General features: G+C 39.4%; 2 protein-coding genes across 11 annotated transcripts; one reads left to right on the top strand and one right to left on the bottom strand.

Moving 5' to 3' along the window:
* The first annotated feature begins 308 nt into the window (after nucleotides 1-308).
* Nucleotides 309-4702, top strand: LOC109905148 (PDZ domain-containing protein 11). Of its 9 annotated transcripts, none has more exons than XM_031790089.1 (7): nucleotides 309-372; nucleotides 2496-2599; nucleotides 2710-2850; nucleotides 2979-3077; nucleotides 3383-3443; nucleotides 3585-3653; nucleotides 3728-4702. In XM_031790089.1, exons 2-6 carry the CDS (start codon nucleotides 2507-2509, stop codon nucleotides 3617-3619), a joined length of 429 nt encoding a protein of 142 aa, XP_031645949.1. In that variant the 5' UTR covers nucleotides 309-372; nucleotides 2496-2506; the 3' UTR covers nucleotides 3620-3653; nucleotides 3728-4702. The 9 variants fall into 9 exon arrangements, with proteins under 9 accessions (XP_031645949.1, XP_020357953.1, XP_031645947.1 ...); XM_020502364.2 differs by having other exon boundaries at nucleotides 312-646; XM_031790090.1 differs by having other exon boundaries at nucleotides 317-372; nucleotides 3585-3649.
* Nucleotides 4703-5406: 704 nt separating this feature from the next.
* Nucleotides 5407-14199, bottom strand: LOC109905146 (START domain-containing protein 10-like). 2 transcript variants are annotated; one of them, XM_020502362.2, is made up of 7 exons: nucleotides 14105-14199; nucleotides 13353-13550; nucleotides 11643-11790; nucleotides 11034-11137; nucleotides 8568-8685; nucleotides 8375-8427; nucleotides 5407-7191 (listed from the first exon to the last, which is right to left on the bottom strand). In XM_020502362.2, the coding sequence occupies exons 2-7, from the start codon at nucleotides 13539-13541 to the stop codon at nucleotides 6976-6978; spliced, it is 828 nt and encodes a 275-aa protein (XP_020357951.1). In that variant the 5' UTR covers nucleotides 13542-13550; nucleotides 14105-14199; the 3' UTR covers nucleotides 5407-6975. The 2 variants fall into 2 exon arrangements, with proteins under 2 accessions (XP_020357951.1, XP_020357950.1); XM_020502361.2 differs by lacking the exon at nucleotides 14105-14199 and adding an exon at nucleotides 13713-14085.
* Between the last annotated feature and the right edge of the window lie 639 nt (nucleotides 14200-14838).

The raw sequence follows: 14838 nt of genomic DNA, 5'->3' as shown, positions 1-14838 counted from the left end.
TAAGGACAAAGAATCTTCCATGAAAGATAAACAAATTAAAAATTGAAGTTAAATCAGGGTCCATATAATTTGGTTCAAAATAAAACATAATATAGAGTCTTTCAAATTAACATGAATAGTTGTTTCTTTGAAAATAAAATCTAACTCACTCCAAAATCTTCTGACATAAGAGCAGTCCCAAAATAAATGGTCAAGAGTCTCTGGGTCACAGTCACAAAATACACATTTGTGTATTTGTATGCGACTTTGGAAGGTGAATCTAAAGAAACAATTCCATCCTTGATGGACAATAAAGTTTTATTATTTTCTATGCAGTTATCCATCACTCGTCAGCAGGGCGTGGCTTGAAGGGGAAGTTGTCTTTTTTGCCTCGTAAGATTGTTGCTATTTGTAGCTAGCTAACAGTAGATTACATTAATACAATAACGGTGTTTATATTTTGGATTCATTGTAACATTTAAAGTCATCTGTAGTTTACTTGCTACACTTGCGTTATTTTGTCAGAATGACGATGGTGCAGCTCGTAATCACCGCCTAAGCTAGCTAGCTAACTGGTGATAGCTAACGAACAACAAATGTCAGGACACGCTTCCCAGCTGGCACGAGAGGAATATTGATTTTGTTCTTGATATTTTCGACAACAAGGGTAATATTCTCACATATTAACAATTTATAACATTGAAAGAGTTTCCAATACCTTTCAGAGTTTATTTCTGTGATCAAAGCTGTTCCCAGTGGTCTAACTACACGAATGAAAACTCATCTTAGTTTTGGGAATGATCAAAAAGTTTATCCAGAACTCAGATTGGAAGGCGTGGGCTTACTTGAGAGATCTTGTTGTAATAAATATATACGACAAATTCTTCATTCACAAAACCAACTTACACCGAGAGGAAAGTTTTTCTGTAACATGCTTATTCCTGACATTGTCTGGAAAAAATGCATTGTTAAGGCCTTACAAATATTGTATGCCAAACAAAGTTAAGGAAGTGCACTTCAAAATTTTACATAAGATATATCCATGTAATTCTATGATGTCCCAATCTGTGGCTATTGGTGATATCAGCGTTTTCTGTGAAAAAGGTGAGAATCTGTCTCACTTGTTCTTTGAATGTAAATATGTGTCAGAATTTTGGGAAAACCTTGCAAAATACTTATTTACCATTATGAACACTGCCCATGTTTTTGGCATGAAATATATAATATGTTACTATTGCAATGATAACAATACTACTGAAATGATTTTTTTATTTTTATGTATTCTTGTTGCCAAATACTTACACAAACAAAAATTCTATACCAAAATTAAAAAAAATTCTGATTGAATTCAACTATTTTATTAAAACATTAACCAGAGTGAATAACAACAAGAATAACATCTTCCTGGATCATTATAATAAGATTCTTTCTGAGTGATTACAATTGCACTCAAATGTATTTTTTGTATTGTTTTATTGCTCTTTTTTGTATGTTTGAGTATTTTCTTGTTAATACCTGTGTTTTGTTTTGTTAGAAATGTTTGATGTAGCAACGTAAGTTTATTTTTGTATTATGAATAAAAAAATATGTCAGGACAGGTTGCGAACATGAAAAATGCAGGTACTAATGGCTAAGCCAGTAACGTTTATGGATTTTGATTCGGGTCCCTGTTCAATAAGTTATTGTCTCGCTTATACTGTTATTGCAGAGGCAAACCTCCTGTGATTATATATTGCCTTATTTTATTTAGCCAAATTGCCTGTACATCTGTGATTTTGCCAGCGCAGAATAAGGTCTCTGAATTCCTCTCGCCTGTCCATGACAAAATTAACCCCTCCCTCTTAGAAAAAAAGCAAGTTGCACCCCAGCAAAATCGTGAATCGCTAATATCGGTACAATTGTTCCTCATTGAAATCGCTAAGAGCCAATTTATGCTTGATCCGAAATGTGGGCCTCTGGAGGTACGCAGAGGCCAAATTTAACTCCGCATCGCCGTGCTCTTCTCAAATGTTTTAACAGAGCAGCGACGCATTGTAACAATGCCAAATTGAGCACTGCATCTCAGTGCAAGAGGCATCACTGCAGTCCCTGGTTCGAATCCAGGTTGCATCACATCCGGCTGTGATTGGGAGTCCCATATGGTGCGGCGCACAATTGGCCCAGCATCGTCAGGGTTTGGCCAGGGTAGGCCGTCATTGTAAATAAGAATTGTTCTTAACCGACATGCCTAAAAAATTTAATTGATGGACAGTAGATGAAGGCGGGAGGTCCTGTGTAAACACAAACTCACTTTCTTGACAACATCTTTCACAACAGCTCTGCGCTGTTCCGCAAAGCGCAAGAAGTATGAATGCCCTGACATCTGCATAGGTCATATCACGGCCAATGCAGACATTTGGATTGACCATGCAGCGCCATTTAGTGTCCCACAGCCTCCAAACAGATATAACCTATTGTTTTGGAGAGACTATTGTATGCTGTAATGATAATTGCCTATGCTTTTTTTTAACCAATAGGTTTTGAAACCATGGACCAAAAGATCCCGTATGATGACTACCAACTCCCAGTTGTCTTTTTGCCTTCCTACGAGAGTCCCCCAGCATGGATAGCCCCGCAGGAGGTATGAGTCTGACATGACATCCATACCCTGTCATAACACTGGCAACATTCAGTCTAGGGCGCCGCCACCACAGATCTTCAACAATGTTCCCTCTGTGTCTGTCTGTGTAGCGTATCCACCATCCTGACTACAACAATGAGCTGACCCAGTTCCTGCCACGCACCATTGTGTTGAAGAAACCTCCGGGGGCACAGTTAGGCTTCAACATCCGTGGGGGCAAGGCCTCTCAGCTGGGCATCTTCATCTCCAAGGTGTGTGTGTGTGTGTGTGTGAGAAAGAGGATGAGGCTGGTGCTACTGCCCAATTACACTTCTAAGACTCTGAAATGTTGGCATCTCTGTTTTCTCCGATCGCCTTCATCTCCCTGTGTGTATGAAAGGTGGTCCCAGATTCGGACGCCCACAGAGCAGAGCTCCAGGAGGGAGATCAGGTGCTGTCTGTCAATGAAGTGGACTTCCAGGACATAGAGCACTCGAGGGTCAGTGATGCACTGTAGAATGTACACACCAGTGGAGGCTGGTGGGAAGGACTATGGCTGGAATGGAATCAATGTAATGGTACCAAACACATGGAAACAATGTGTTTGACTCTGTTCCATTGATACCGCTCACCCTCCTATAGCTCCTCCCACCAGCCTCCTCTGGTACACACCACACTATACCTCTTGATAAATCTCATTACTTCATTTTGTACTGCAGCACTAACTTATGTTTCTAAAAAGATTCACACTTTGCGGGCATACATTTGTCACTCACTCATAGAAAACGTTTCTTCTCCTCTCAGGCTGTTGAGATTCTGAAGACTGCCAGAGAGATTCTGATGAGGGTACGCTTCTTTCCCTACAGTAAGTGTTGCCATCACCTGCTCCGCCATCTAATATTTTAGGTGCCTAAATTGTATCTGACGCCATTATTGCCTCAGTTTCTCCTCTCCAACCTGTGAAGTTTTAATAACAGGTTGTTATATAACTTCCTGTTTCCCATAGACTACCAGAGACAGAAGGAAAGGACTGTGCATTAGGTGGCAGACGAGTTCCCCGGGAGAGAGTGTGTGAGTGAGTGTCCGTCTTGTAGGAGTTGATGTCCTTGGTGGATAGACCTGCACTTCACTAGTGTCCTCCTCCCACAGATTACAGCCCCTGTCCTCCGTTTCAACCTAAGGATGAACGACCGCATGACTAACTGGATCCATTCACATTTACACCCCAGGACCACATAAAGACATTGCATTCCCCCTCCACATACTAAACGATGCACACTGCTTCAGATGCTGAAAGGATGTTGTTATATCAGGTGTTCACTCACTTGCACAGTGAGTCATGCCCTGAAGACACAACATAGAGTAATGTATATTATTTGCATACCATAATGCTCCAGGTCCCTGAAAGACAGGGTCCTGAAAAAGGGACGTTTCTGTTTTTGCTGAGTTTATAGACATACACACGCTTTGGAAAGTATTCAGACCCCTTGACTTTTTCCACATTTTACGTTAGCCTTATTCTAAAATTACATTGTTTAAAAAAAATTGTTGCATTTATTTTTGTTCAGTGTATTTGTATACATTTATACACAGTTTAATGATATTCCAAAAAACATAATGGACCGAGGCCCTGATAATGCCTTGATACTGTGAAAGATTAAGTTAATTTAATATGAAATGTTTCGATTATCTAAGATAACATTTTTCCAGACTAGCTATTACAAACTGTAGAACTATTATTAACTAACTTAAATTATATTTGACATAACATGTCGACTATTAAGGTGCCAACATCATTCAACTATGGCGACACCATAATCTCATATAAATTAATACTTGCCTTGTATGAAGCTTAATACATTAAACAAAATCACATTGTGTCCTGTGCTGTAGTTTATGATCCATCACTTATAAAATGTCAGCACAGAATGAGTTCCAAATCTGTTTTTACATGTTAAAATAGATTAGATGGTGTAAATAAATCACTCGTCCATTAAATGACCCTAAAGATGGAGTCAGGATAGTAGAACTTGTTTTCACTCTGTCAACTCTATCTTCTGTCCTGTGACCCACTTCACAGATCATGCTCTTGTAAAACACTAAATAAAACACGTCTAAACTCAAGCCTTGCTATAACTTTATTTGATCTTCTGTGACGTAGAAGTCCGTCACTGGCCGCGGGCAGCATTTGGGTCTCTAACGCACACATTCATCACTCCTCCCTGCTCCATTATAAGATAACTTGTGTGTCGACCCATATTGTTAACTTAACTTCTCTGTCTTAGTGCATACATTTCACACTTGTCAGTGTTCATTTTTAATATAAGTAATATGTATTATACTTATCTATGTTGTGGATGAGCGCATTTGTTTGTTCTGTTCCTCTATCTCTGTAGCTTCTGGGTATGCTGGATAAGGACCCGAGCAAAGGGAATTGGGCTGACTTTGTAGGGCCTGTCCCAAATGGCTCATTAATGTAATGGGCATATTAAAAGACACTGTCAGTAGTGATGTAATTTTGTAAATGTTATGTGGTGATATTGTAAAAAAAAAAAACATGTTGCAATGTACATACTTTAGTATGTTTAGTTAATGGAAAATGTAGGTTTGACTAGGTAATTGCTTAATTAATTAGGGTTAATTGTTCTGAGGGGAGGGGCTAGGCCTACAAAAGGAGCCTCTCTTTCAGTTCATGGAGAGGCATTTTGGATTGAGCTGTGAATGGGGCAGCATTGTTTTTAGCTGTCCCATAAGGTATACATTTGATGGCAGTACTGTTGTTTTTGTTCCGGAATCACTTTGTAAATTAACACCGTGAAGCACAGAAGAACATTTGCGGCTCCGCCATCTTTTTATTTTGATAGAGGTTATGTTTTCCAGTATAGCCTTCTGGCCTACTCCACGTGACAGTGACACATTTGGTTTCCTCTTTCAATGAAAGAATCATTACATGGTTACAGAAGCTTAATCTGGGATAAATCAGGTTGGGGCGGCAGGTAGCCTAGTGGTTAGAGCATTGGGCCAGTAACCGGAAGGTTGCTAGATCAAATCCCCAAGCTGACAAGGAAAAACAAAAAAAGGTCATGTAGGCTAAATCAGGTCATGTAGGTTAAATCAGGTCATGCGCCACATGCAACTACAATATGTTCCCTGAAACACAAACACCCTCCCTTCCTATGAAAAACAGGTCTCCCTGTATTGCTCCAGTGACACCACAGTAGATTAACTTGTTCCACTTTGAGTTTCTGTTGGGGGGGGGTTGACTGACTGTCACAGCAAAACACTAATTACACATACATGTGGACCTTATGAGGTTTATATATAAAAAAAATGACTTTACAATCATTTGTCTTCAAAGTCAAGTTCAAGAGCTGTATGCAAGGCTAACTTCAGGATCCTTGCTTGCTCTGTCATGACATTACTTATCAGTAACTTTATGACAATAAATACACTTTAAAAGGGGTAAGATCTATGATGGTGATTCTTCAGGTAATAACACAAAATAAATCAGACAATTCACTGTGTACATTTGTTAAAATACTATGTGTGATATTTTGCTAAAACTATTTCCATTTAATTAAGTCACCATTGGTTCCTATATGCAGTGCCTACAGTAAGTCCAAAGCATGCTTACCAAGCATATATACCAAGGGTATATAACCAGCAATGGAATCAATTCCACTGTCTCCCTCCCAGATTGCACAAACTTTCAATAAATACCCATTTGGGAACCTACAGAATAACAAGGCACTTTCTGTCTAGTCATACTCATGGTTTCCAGTCATAAAGACAATAGTGAAATACAATGTAGCTCAAAAAACAAGTATTCCATCAAATAAAAATTCATACACAAATACATCTTTTCACTTTAATTTATACTCAGGAAATCAAAACAGCCAATCCTGGCTTTTCTTTAACTTCTGAATTATTCCAAACCTCATATCAAATTGTATAAAAAACTATCAAACAAGGCTGGTAATATAAAATACCTGATGCTGTCGTTTCTAAAAGTAGCTGTACGTAACAATCAACAACCAAGTCCATCTAGCACCTCTGCCAGTGCATTGTCTGGAGTTGGCACAGTTCGTTGGCAAAAACTGGCTGCATTATCAGTTCAGGTGGAGGGGAAGAACCAGAATTTCCACTCGTTGGTATGTTGTTCAGCTCCATAAGGCCAAACAGATGTAAACAGTTTATTCTCTCGTCCTCCATATAGGCATAAATAGTGGTTTATTAGGCAAAAACTGGATAAGTACAAAATAAATTGGGGGTGGATCTTAAAACTTTAAAGATTGGGATCATGTGCCATGGAGAGGTTGAGGACTTGAGTCTTTAGGTCTGCGTGAGCTTGTCCATCCATCCTCTCGTCTAGGCTTCATCTCCTCTGACAGACGTGCTCAGCTGCTGTCCTCTGCTTTGTTACTCTCCTGAACGTCCAGCTGAGAGCTCTCATCTACGTTCTCCAGAGAGTCTGCCCGCTGGATGGTCAGCTCGGCCGGGTCCATCATGGGCAGGGTGCTTTGCTCTGGGTACAACCAGGGCTTCTGATCTGGAGAGTTCTGCTCTTTCCACTCTGGGTAACTCTGGCCCGCCTTGTGCACACACTTCAGTACCTGCAGGGAGAGAGGAGTGCGTCAGAGAACGAGAGCTGAGCCTCAGCCTAGTTTTTCCCCTTCACCTCATTTTTTTTTTTACAGTTCTGCCCTGAGTCATATGCATGTACAGTCCTTCAGAATGTATTCACACCTCCCAAAGCCTTTACTTTTTCCACTTGTTGTGTTACAGCCTGAATTTAAAATGGATTCAATTGAGATTTTGTGTCACTGGCCTACAGACAAAATACCCCATAATGTTAAAGTGGAATTATGTTTTTAGAAATGTTTACAAATTAATTCAAAGTGAAAAGCTGAAATGTCTTGAGTCAATAAGTATTTTATGGAGGATGGATCAACAGCATTGTAGTTACTCCACAATACTAATATAATTGACAGAGTGAAAAGAAGGAAACCTGTACAGAATACAAATACCCCAAAACATGAATCCTGTTTGCAATAAGGCACTAAAGTAAAACTGCTAAAAAACGTGGCAAAGAAATTAACTTCATGTCCTGAATACAAAGCGTTATGTTTGGGGCAAATCCAACAACATATCAACTGAGTACCACTTAAAAAATTTCAATTTAATCCATTTTCAAATTAGGCTGTAACACATCAAAATGTGTGGAAAAAGCCACGGGGTGTGAATAGTTTCTGAAGGCACTGTACATAATGTAATGATATTACAAAGAGCGTAAGTGGGGTGCAATTTAAGATGATTAACAGCTAGCTGTTAATCATTAATCATCAGGTTTCCATTCAATCACAGTTATGAGCCACACACACAGTCTTGGTTTCGCACACAAAGACACACCTTGCCCTGAATAGTTTCATGCTGCACATGCTATGAAACCAGAAGAACAAGTTCTACAGGGCTACTGAGAGTCATTTTCTCTTCCTGAGAGACTTAAATGTCAAAAAAATAAAACAGAGCTGGACTGTACCTTCCAGTGTGTTTTTTTATGGTTACCATGGTAATTTAAGGGACTTGAAACCCACTCTCAATATTCTTAAGATGGCAAGCTTTTACTACCTAGTTCAGGACAAGAATTACCATCGTAACACGCACAAACACACAGAGGTATTGGCTGATTGTTGCTTTGGAACCAAATTAAAAAACAGTTAGAACTCTGTCGTCAAACACAAAGAAGCTACAGAATTTAGCAGGAAGATTAGTAACAATGGCTGATATTATTCGTACCCTGGGAGCCAGAACCTGAGATGCTTTGTTCACCACCCACTTTGGAAGAGAACCTGAAATACAGAATAAACCAAATAATCAATATTCACAGCAACTCTTGGTACCTGTAGTGTAACATACCCTGTATCAAATATCTTTCAGTAAAGAAAAGACAACTGAAGCATAGGATCTGAAGAAGGTCAGTGGGTCTCACCTTTGGGGTCAGCCTGTGAGAGGTAGGTAAAGGAGCAGCTATTGGGTCCTGTGGCCTTCACCAGGTAACCAGTAAGGAGGGAGATGGCTCTCACAAGGTCCTTTTTGGGAGGATATTTCTGTGACGGAAGAAATAAGAACCAAATCAGCTGAGATTTTGGGCGTATGTAGAACGATGTAACATTCGGTACCTATTAGTAACTGAATGTTACATTGTAATAAAAACATAATTTCTTCATCCCCATTAGAACCACCTCATCTTTTTAAATATACATTAGGTGGTTCTGTTATATGACTCATCTACAGTACCTTTCAAAATTAATTCAGACCCTTTGGATTTATTCACATTTTATTGTGTTACAAAGTATGATTACAATTAATTTAATTATCTACACAAAATACTCTGTAATGTCAAAGTGGAAGAACAATTTATATATTTTTGTCAAGATTAATAAAATGTATTAAATAAAACAGTCTTTGCATAAGTATTCAGCTCCTGAGTCCATACATGTTGGCAATAATTACAGCTGTAAGTCTTCTTGGGTAAGTGCACACCTGGATTGTGCAATATTTGCCCATGAATGTTTTCAAAATTCTTCAAACTCTGTCAAGATGTTGGTGATCATTGCAAGACAGCAATTTTAATGTCTTGCCATAGAATTTCAATTAGATTTAACCCTATCAGTCCCGAGACCCCAGCAAAAATCAGCTTTTCATTTTTTCTGACTATCATTTATCTGCATTTCCAGCCCTTATTTCTCGCTTCACAATGAAGTGTTTTACCATTTTCTTTTCAGGACATCCAGGTCTACAAGTAGAACACAAAACTATTTGACATTCAAAAGTTGCATTCAAAAATTTGATAAAAATGAATTTATATGAATGTTGTAAGTACAGAAATGGTTTGCTCAGTGGGACATGAATATCCAAATAGTCAGTGACAACTGTGTTGAGTTTGTGACAGCAACCATGTGAGCTTATTACAGTATTATAGACACTATGTCCTGGGATTTCCTATGACCTATGTAGATGAACACCTCAGCTTCTAACGACTTGTGTAGCTTGTGAGGGACATAGAGCAAAACATGCGCGTTCGTTAGTCTCAGCTTTTCAGAAATACTGTAGCTTGAATACTTTGTAGCTCAAACCATTCTCACTCTACAGACATTTTTGTAAAAAAAGACCCAGCCCCGGGCCCCTTCGAGATCCGCCCTTCTCTCACACAGACTAATGGTTGATACCACCATTTTTAAAAGGGGTTAGAAGTCCTAAATCACACCGGTGGGACTCATTGGGTTGTGTCAAAACTGTAGCTTGGCCACTCAGGAACATTCACTGTCTTCTTTGTAAGCAACTCCAGTGTAGCTTTGGCCTTGTGTTTTAGGTTATTGTCCTGCTGAATGGTGAATTCATCTCCCAGTGTCCTGTGGAAAGCAGACTTGAGCCAGGTTGCCTGTGCTTAGCCCTATCCCGTTTCTTTTTATTCTGGTAGCCCCCCAGTCTTTGCCGATGTAAAGGATACCCATACCATGATGCAGCCACCACCAAGCTTGAAAATAAGGAGGCAGTTACTCAGTGATGTGATGTTATGGAATATTGAGTATATTTGTGTTCTTCTTTTCACTCTGTCATTTAGGTCATTATTGTGGAGTCCCTAAAATGCTGTTGATCCATCCTCAGTTTCCTCCCATCACAGCCATTGAACTCTGTAGCTGTTTTAAAATCTCCAATGGCCTCATGGTAACATCCCTGGGCAGTTTCCTTCCTGTACTGCAGCTCAGTTCAGAAGGACGACTGTATCTTTGAGGTGTCTGGGTGGTTTAATACATCATCCACAGCATAATTATTAACCACATCATGCTTAAAGAGATATTCAATGTCTGATTTGTTATTGTTACCCATCTACCAATCACTGCCCTTCTTAATGATGTTTACAAAAAGCTCCCTGGTCTTTGTACTTGAATCTGTGCTCGAAATTCAATACTTGACTGAGGGACCTTAAAGATGTTGTATGTATCTGGGCAGAGACATGCTTAGTCATTTAAAAATCATGTCAACCCCTATTATTGCACACAGAGTGAGTCCATGGAACTTATGTGATTTGTTAAGCCAAATTTGACTCCTGAACTAATTTAGGCCTAAACAAAGTCTGAATACTTATGCAATGACTATATTCTAGTCTTTTTTTTCTTCAAATGTTTCTTCAACTTTGACATTAAAGTATTTCATGTATATTGTCGACAACAACAAAAAATACAATTAAATCCATTTGAATCCCACTTTGTAACAATAAAATGTGAAGAAATCCAAGGGGTCTGAATACTTTTGCAAGGGCCTGTATGAGGACAATAACTGCCATTGAACTATAGGAACGGTAGAGCGGAGACAGACTGCTGTATATACTGGGTGGTTGCTAAGAGCCAGAGAGTCTACAGACCAAGGAGGTGAAGGTGCATGGCATACGTACCAGGTGTTTGACTGAGTAATTAACGATCACATACTCGTCGTCCGTCACCTGCCACGAACGCAACGTCACCACATCTCTGTTCCTCAGTGGTTTCGGACACAGCCCTGAAAACCAAAAGGGACAACAACAAATGAAAAACTACTTGAGGAGAGCTTTCCTACAAACACCCCCCTGTCATGGTAACCAAAGATTCCGAAGACCTTCAATGGCAGCAACTGCACTCTCGTGTAGACTACAAATACACTCTAAAAACCAGCTCCCTTATGCCTTATCTGAACTCCTGAGGGCAGAATAAGAAGTACACTACAACTGCTGATGGAACCAATGCGATATAGTGTAATGGAAGTTAGTGAGAGAGGAGGCAATGGAAACAGAGATGCAGTGGAGGGGCACCATAGAGAAATGTGTTCCTCAAAGCAATGGGACAGTGGAAGGAATGTAAATAAAATACTTTACACCAGATTTACTGCACATTTTCACCTGTGGTCATCTTTGAACCACAAACGTTTAGTAAATTTGACCCGTCAGGTTTTTGCACTGTAAAGAAAGAGACAATGACAGAGGAATTTGGAATAGCACTTTTAACTCAAGCAAATAAGAGGCACGCACATGAGTAGTAGCCCACATCAGCGTTAGGGGAGAGCCGGGCAATGTCAAAGCTCTCCAACATGGTGGGGTCCCACTTTTTGCGATACAGGCCATCATGAAGGACGTCGTACATGGTGGCGGCTGACACATCTTTTATGGTCATTCTGCACTGAAATCCAAACAGCAAAAGAGAGCATTGAAGTAAATTGATTATTGAAGTAACACAGTAAATTCATTCCATCTCAAGATCAGGCCTTATCTGTTGAGTACTCACTACAATAAAATACGACACCAGATAAACCAATGGTCATGGAAAACTGGAAACCCCTAGGTGTTCTTGTAACAATGCTGCCACACAAAAACAAAAGGGTTGTGGTGCAAATGTAGAACAGAAAACCTGTGTTACGCTGTCTCCAAGGGACATTGAAATGTCAAAAGACTACTTAGCGCAGGGCTCTTCAACCCTGTTTCTGGAGAGCTACCCTCCTGAAAGGTTTTCACTCCAACCCCAGCTGTAACTAACCGTATTCAGCTCATCAACCGGCTAATTATTAGAATCAGGTGCGCTAGATTAGGGTTGGATCAAAAACCTACAAGACGGCAGCTCTCCAGGAACAGGGGTGGAGAGCCCCGATAGAGATACATTGGAAAAGGTCAGGCAAAGGACAGGAATGGGTAAAAGTTAGTCCTTTAATGCAATGTCTATTGCTCTATTCAGACTATGGGATTCATAATAGAAAACAGGATATTCCCATATTTTGTTAATATAGTTGACTATATATAGTTGACTGGAACGAATTGCAATAATCAAAAATCCCCACTAACGTTAAGCGTCAGCGGTCAGAGCAGCTTACCGATAGCTGCAGCTGTACACGGCCCATCTGTAAATTGCCCATCCATCCAACCAACTACCAACCTCATCCCCATACCAGTATTTCGACTTGCACATCCTCATCTGCACATATATCACTCCAGTGTAAATTGCTAAATTGTAATTACTTCACCACTATTGGCCTATTTATTGCCTTACCTTTTGAACAAGTATACAGCACTTGGCCTATTTATTGCCTTACCTTTTGAGCAAGTATACAGTACTTGGCCTATTTATTGCCTTACCTTTTGAACAAGTATACAGTACTTGGCCTATTTATTGCCTTACCTTTTGAACAAGTATACAGTACTTGGCCTATTTATTGCCTTACCTTTTGAACAAGTATACAGTACTTGGCATATTTATTGCCTTACCTTTTGAACAAGTATACAGTACTTGGCCTATTTATTGCCTTACCTTTTGAACAAGTATACAGTACTTGGCCTATTTATTGCCTTACCTTTTGAACAAGTATACAGTACTTGGCCTATTTATTGCCTTACCTTTTGAACAAGTATACAGTACTTGGCCTATTTATTTGCACACACTGTAAACAGATATTTCTATTGTGTTATTGACTGTACTTTGTTTATCCCATGTGTAACTCTGGGTTGCTGTTTTTGTCGCACTGCTTTGCTTTATCTTGGATAGGTCGCAGTTGTAAATGAGAACTTGTTCTCAACTGGCCTTCCAGGTTAAATGAAGGTGGGGGGAAAAAATATATATATATAGAGAGAGAACATATTTTGGTCAAACAACTCAACTGATCCATGACCATATACTGTTAAGTGTTAGTGCTAAAACATTAGGCTACACTACTGTGTATCAAATCGACAGATAAATTAAGCCAGTGTCCTCACCTTTATCTTGTGAACTTTAGGGATGTTTTTGTTTCCTTGAGGGGATGATGCTACTGGGGCCACCTCGACCCAGACCTCCATTCCGTTCTTGTCATATTTACTGTACCAGTTGTCCGTTGACAAGGCTTGTCTTCTGAAGTCTGTGAAGACTGCCTCGTCTGGTATAATTCCCGAAAGAATTCGAGACATAATAACGTTCTGGATGAACGGGGAAAAGGGTAGCTACTTAATAAGCAGTAAAACAAGTGCGAAAGGCAATGCTAGTAAAGTCACTGAATTAATGTTGTGTATCCAGTCCGATCCTCCTGCCTCCAAAATGCTATTCTATTATGACAGTGAGATCAATCCGGATATACTCACTAATTATCATATCAAGTTAGACTGGATTTTTGTGCTGGATTCCTGACCCACCCAGATTCCAGCCGAAAATAATGCAGAACAACTCTACACGTAACTGCTTCCGGAATTCACACAGGTAGCCTACTGGAATCTTTTCTTGTCTACACAGTGCACACATCGTTTTGGAATGAGAACAACTACCCCTAGCTTGTGTTAGCTCAAATTGGCTGACATTGGGAATGATGGTGTCCCTATATTTCATTCGTCTAGATTTCATTCGTACATAAAGTCCAGGGCCCAGTTTCCCAAAAGCATATTAAGGCTACGTCAATCGTTATAACCTTGGTAGGAGCATCGTTAAATCTCCGAAACCATCGTTACTAAAGTTATTATCGAAAACGCTCGTTATTTACCGACCACTCGTTGAACACCCAAGTACGTCGTTAGATGCTTTTTTGCCCTTCCGCGACACTTTATACAGACTTCCGCAAAACACAATCAAGATGTTTATCTGTCTTTTGTGCTGACAACTTCAGAAGGAATGTGACAACTACAAAGTTGCCAATTTCTTTGCATAACAAGCGAAGGATATAAAGACCCTTCAAATGAAAACCGAGAATACTGTATTAAAATATAAATAGGCCATAGTTTAGGCTACATAGACCTATATATTTCAATTATATTTAAATCAGACTCATGTCAATTGAATTGAGTTATATTTAGCTATTTGTACACTGTCAAATTTTTTTGCCTCAATATATTATTCATGATGTGTAACGTGTGCAATGTGACAAATCTAGATTTTGGTAATTAATTATTGTTGCGTATTAGAATAAGCCACCTCAATTGTTGTGGCCATAGGTGATATCTCGGAATAATTATAACCTTCAGGTAAAACCGAAAACGGAGAACGCTGATCCTATCAGTCATAAATAGTTTATGCTTGGCCAATAAATCACTCTCAAAGTGTACATACTGTATATTGTAAATGCACAATATCTTATGCAAAAATAAAATGTCCTCCTGGCACAGAAACGGTCACATTGTTGGTTACAATTATCTCTAATGCATTGTGGAATACATGACAAGGCCCATACATCTATTGATCAGGGCTACACTGTAGTGACAAAAGGCAACATTCCATTCA

The sequence above is a fragment of the Oncorhynchus kisutch genome, linkage group LG15, assembly GCF_002021735.2.
Source record: "Oncorhynchus kisutch isolate 150728-3 linkage group LG15, Okis_V2, whole genome shotgun sequence".
NCBI classification, from domain to species: domain Eukaryota; kingdom Metazoa; phylum Chordata; class Actinopteri; order Salmoniformes; family Salmonidae; genus Oncorhynchus; species Oncorhynchus kisutch.
This window is presented reverse-complemented; position numbering and strand designations above follow the sequence as displayed.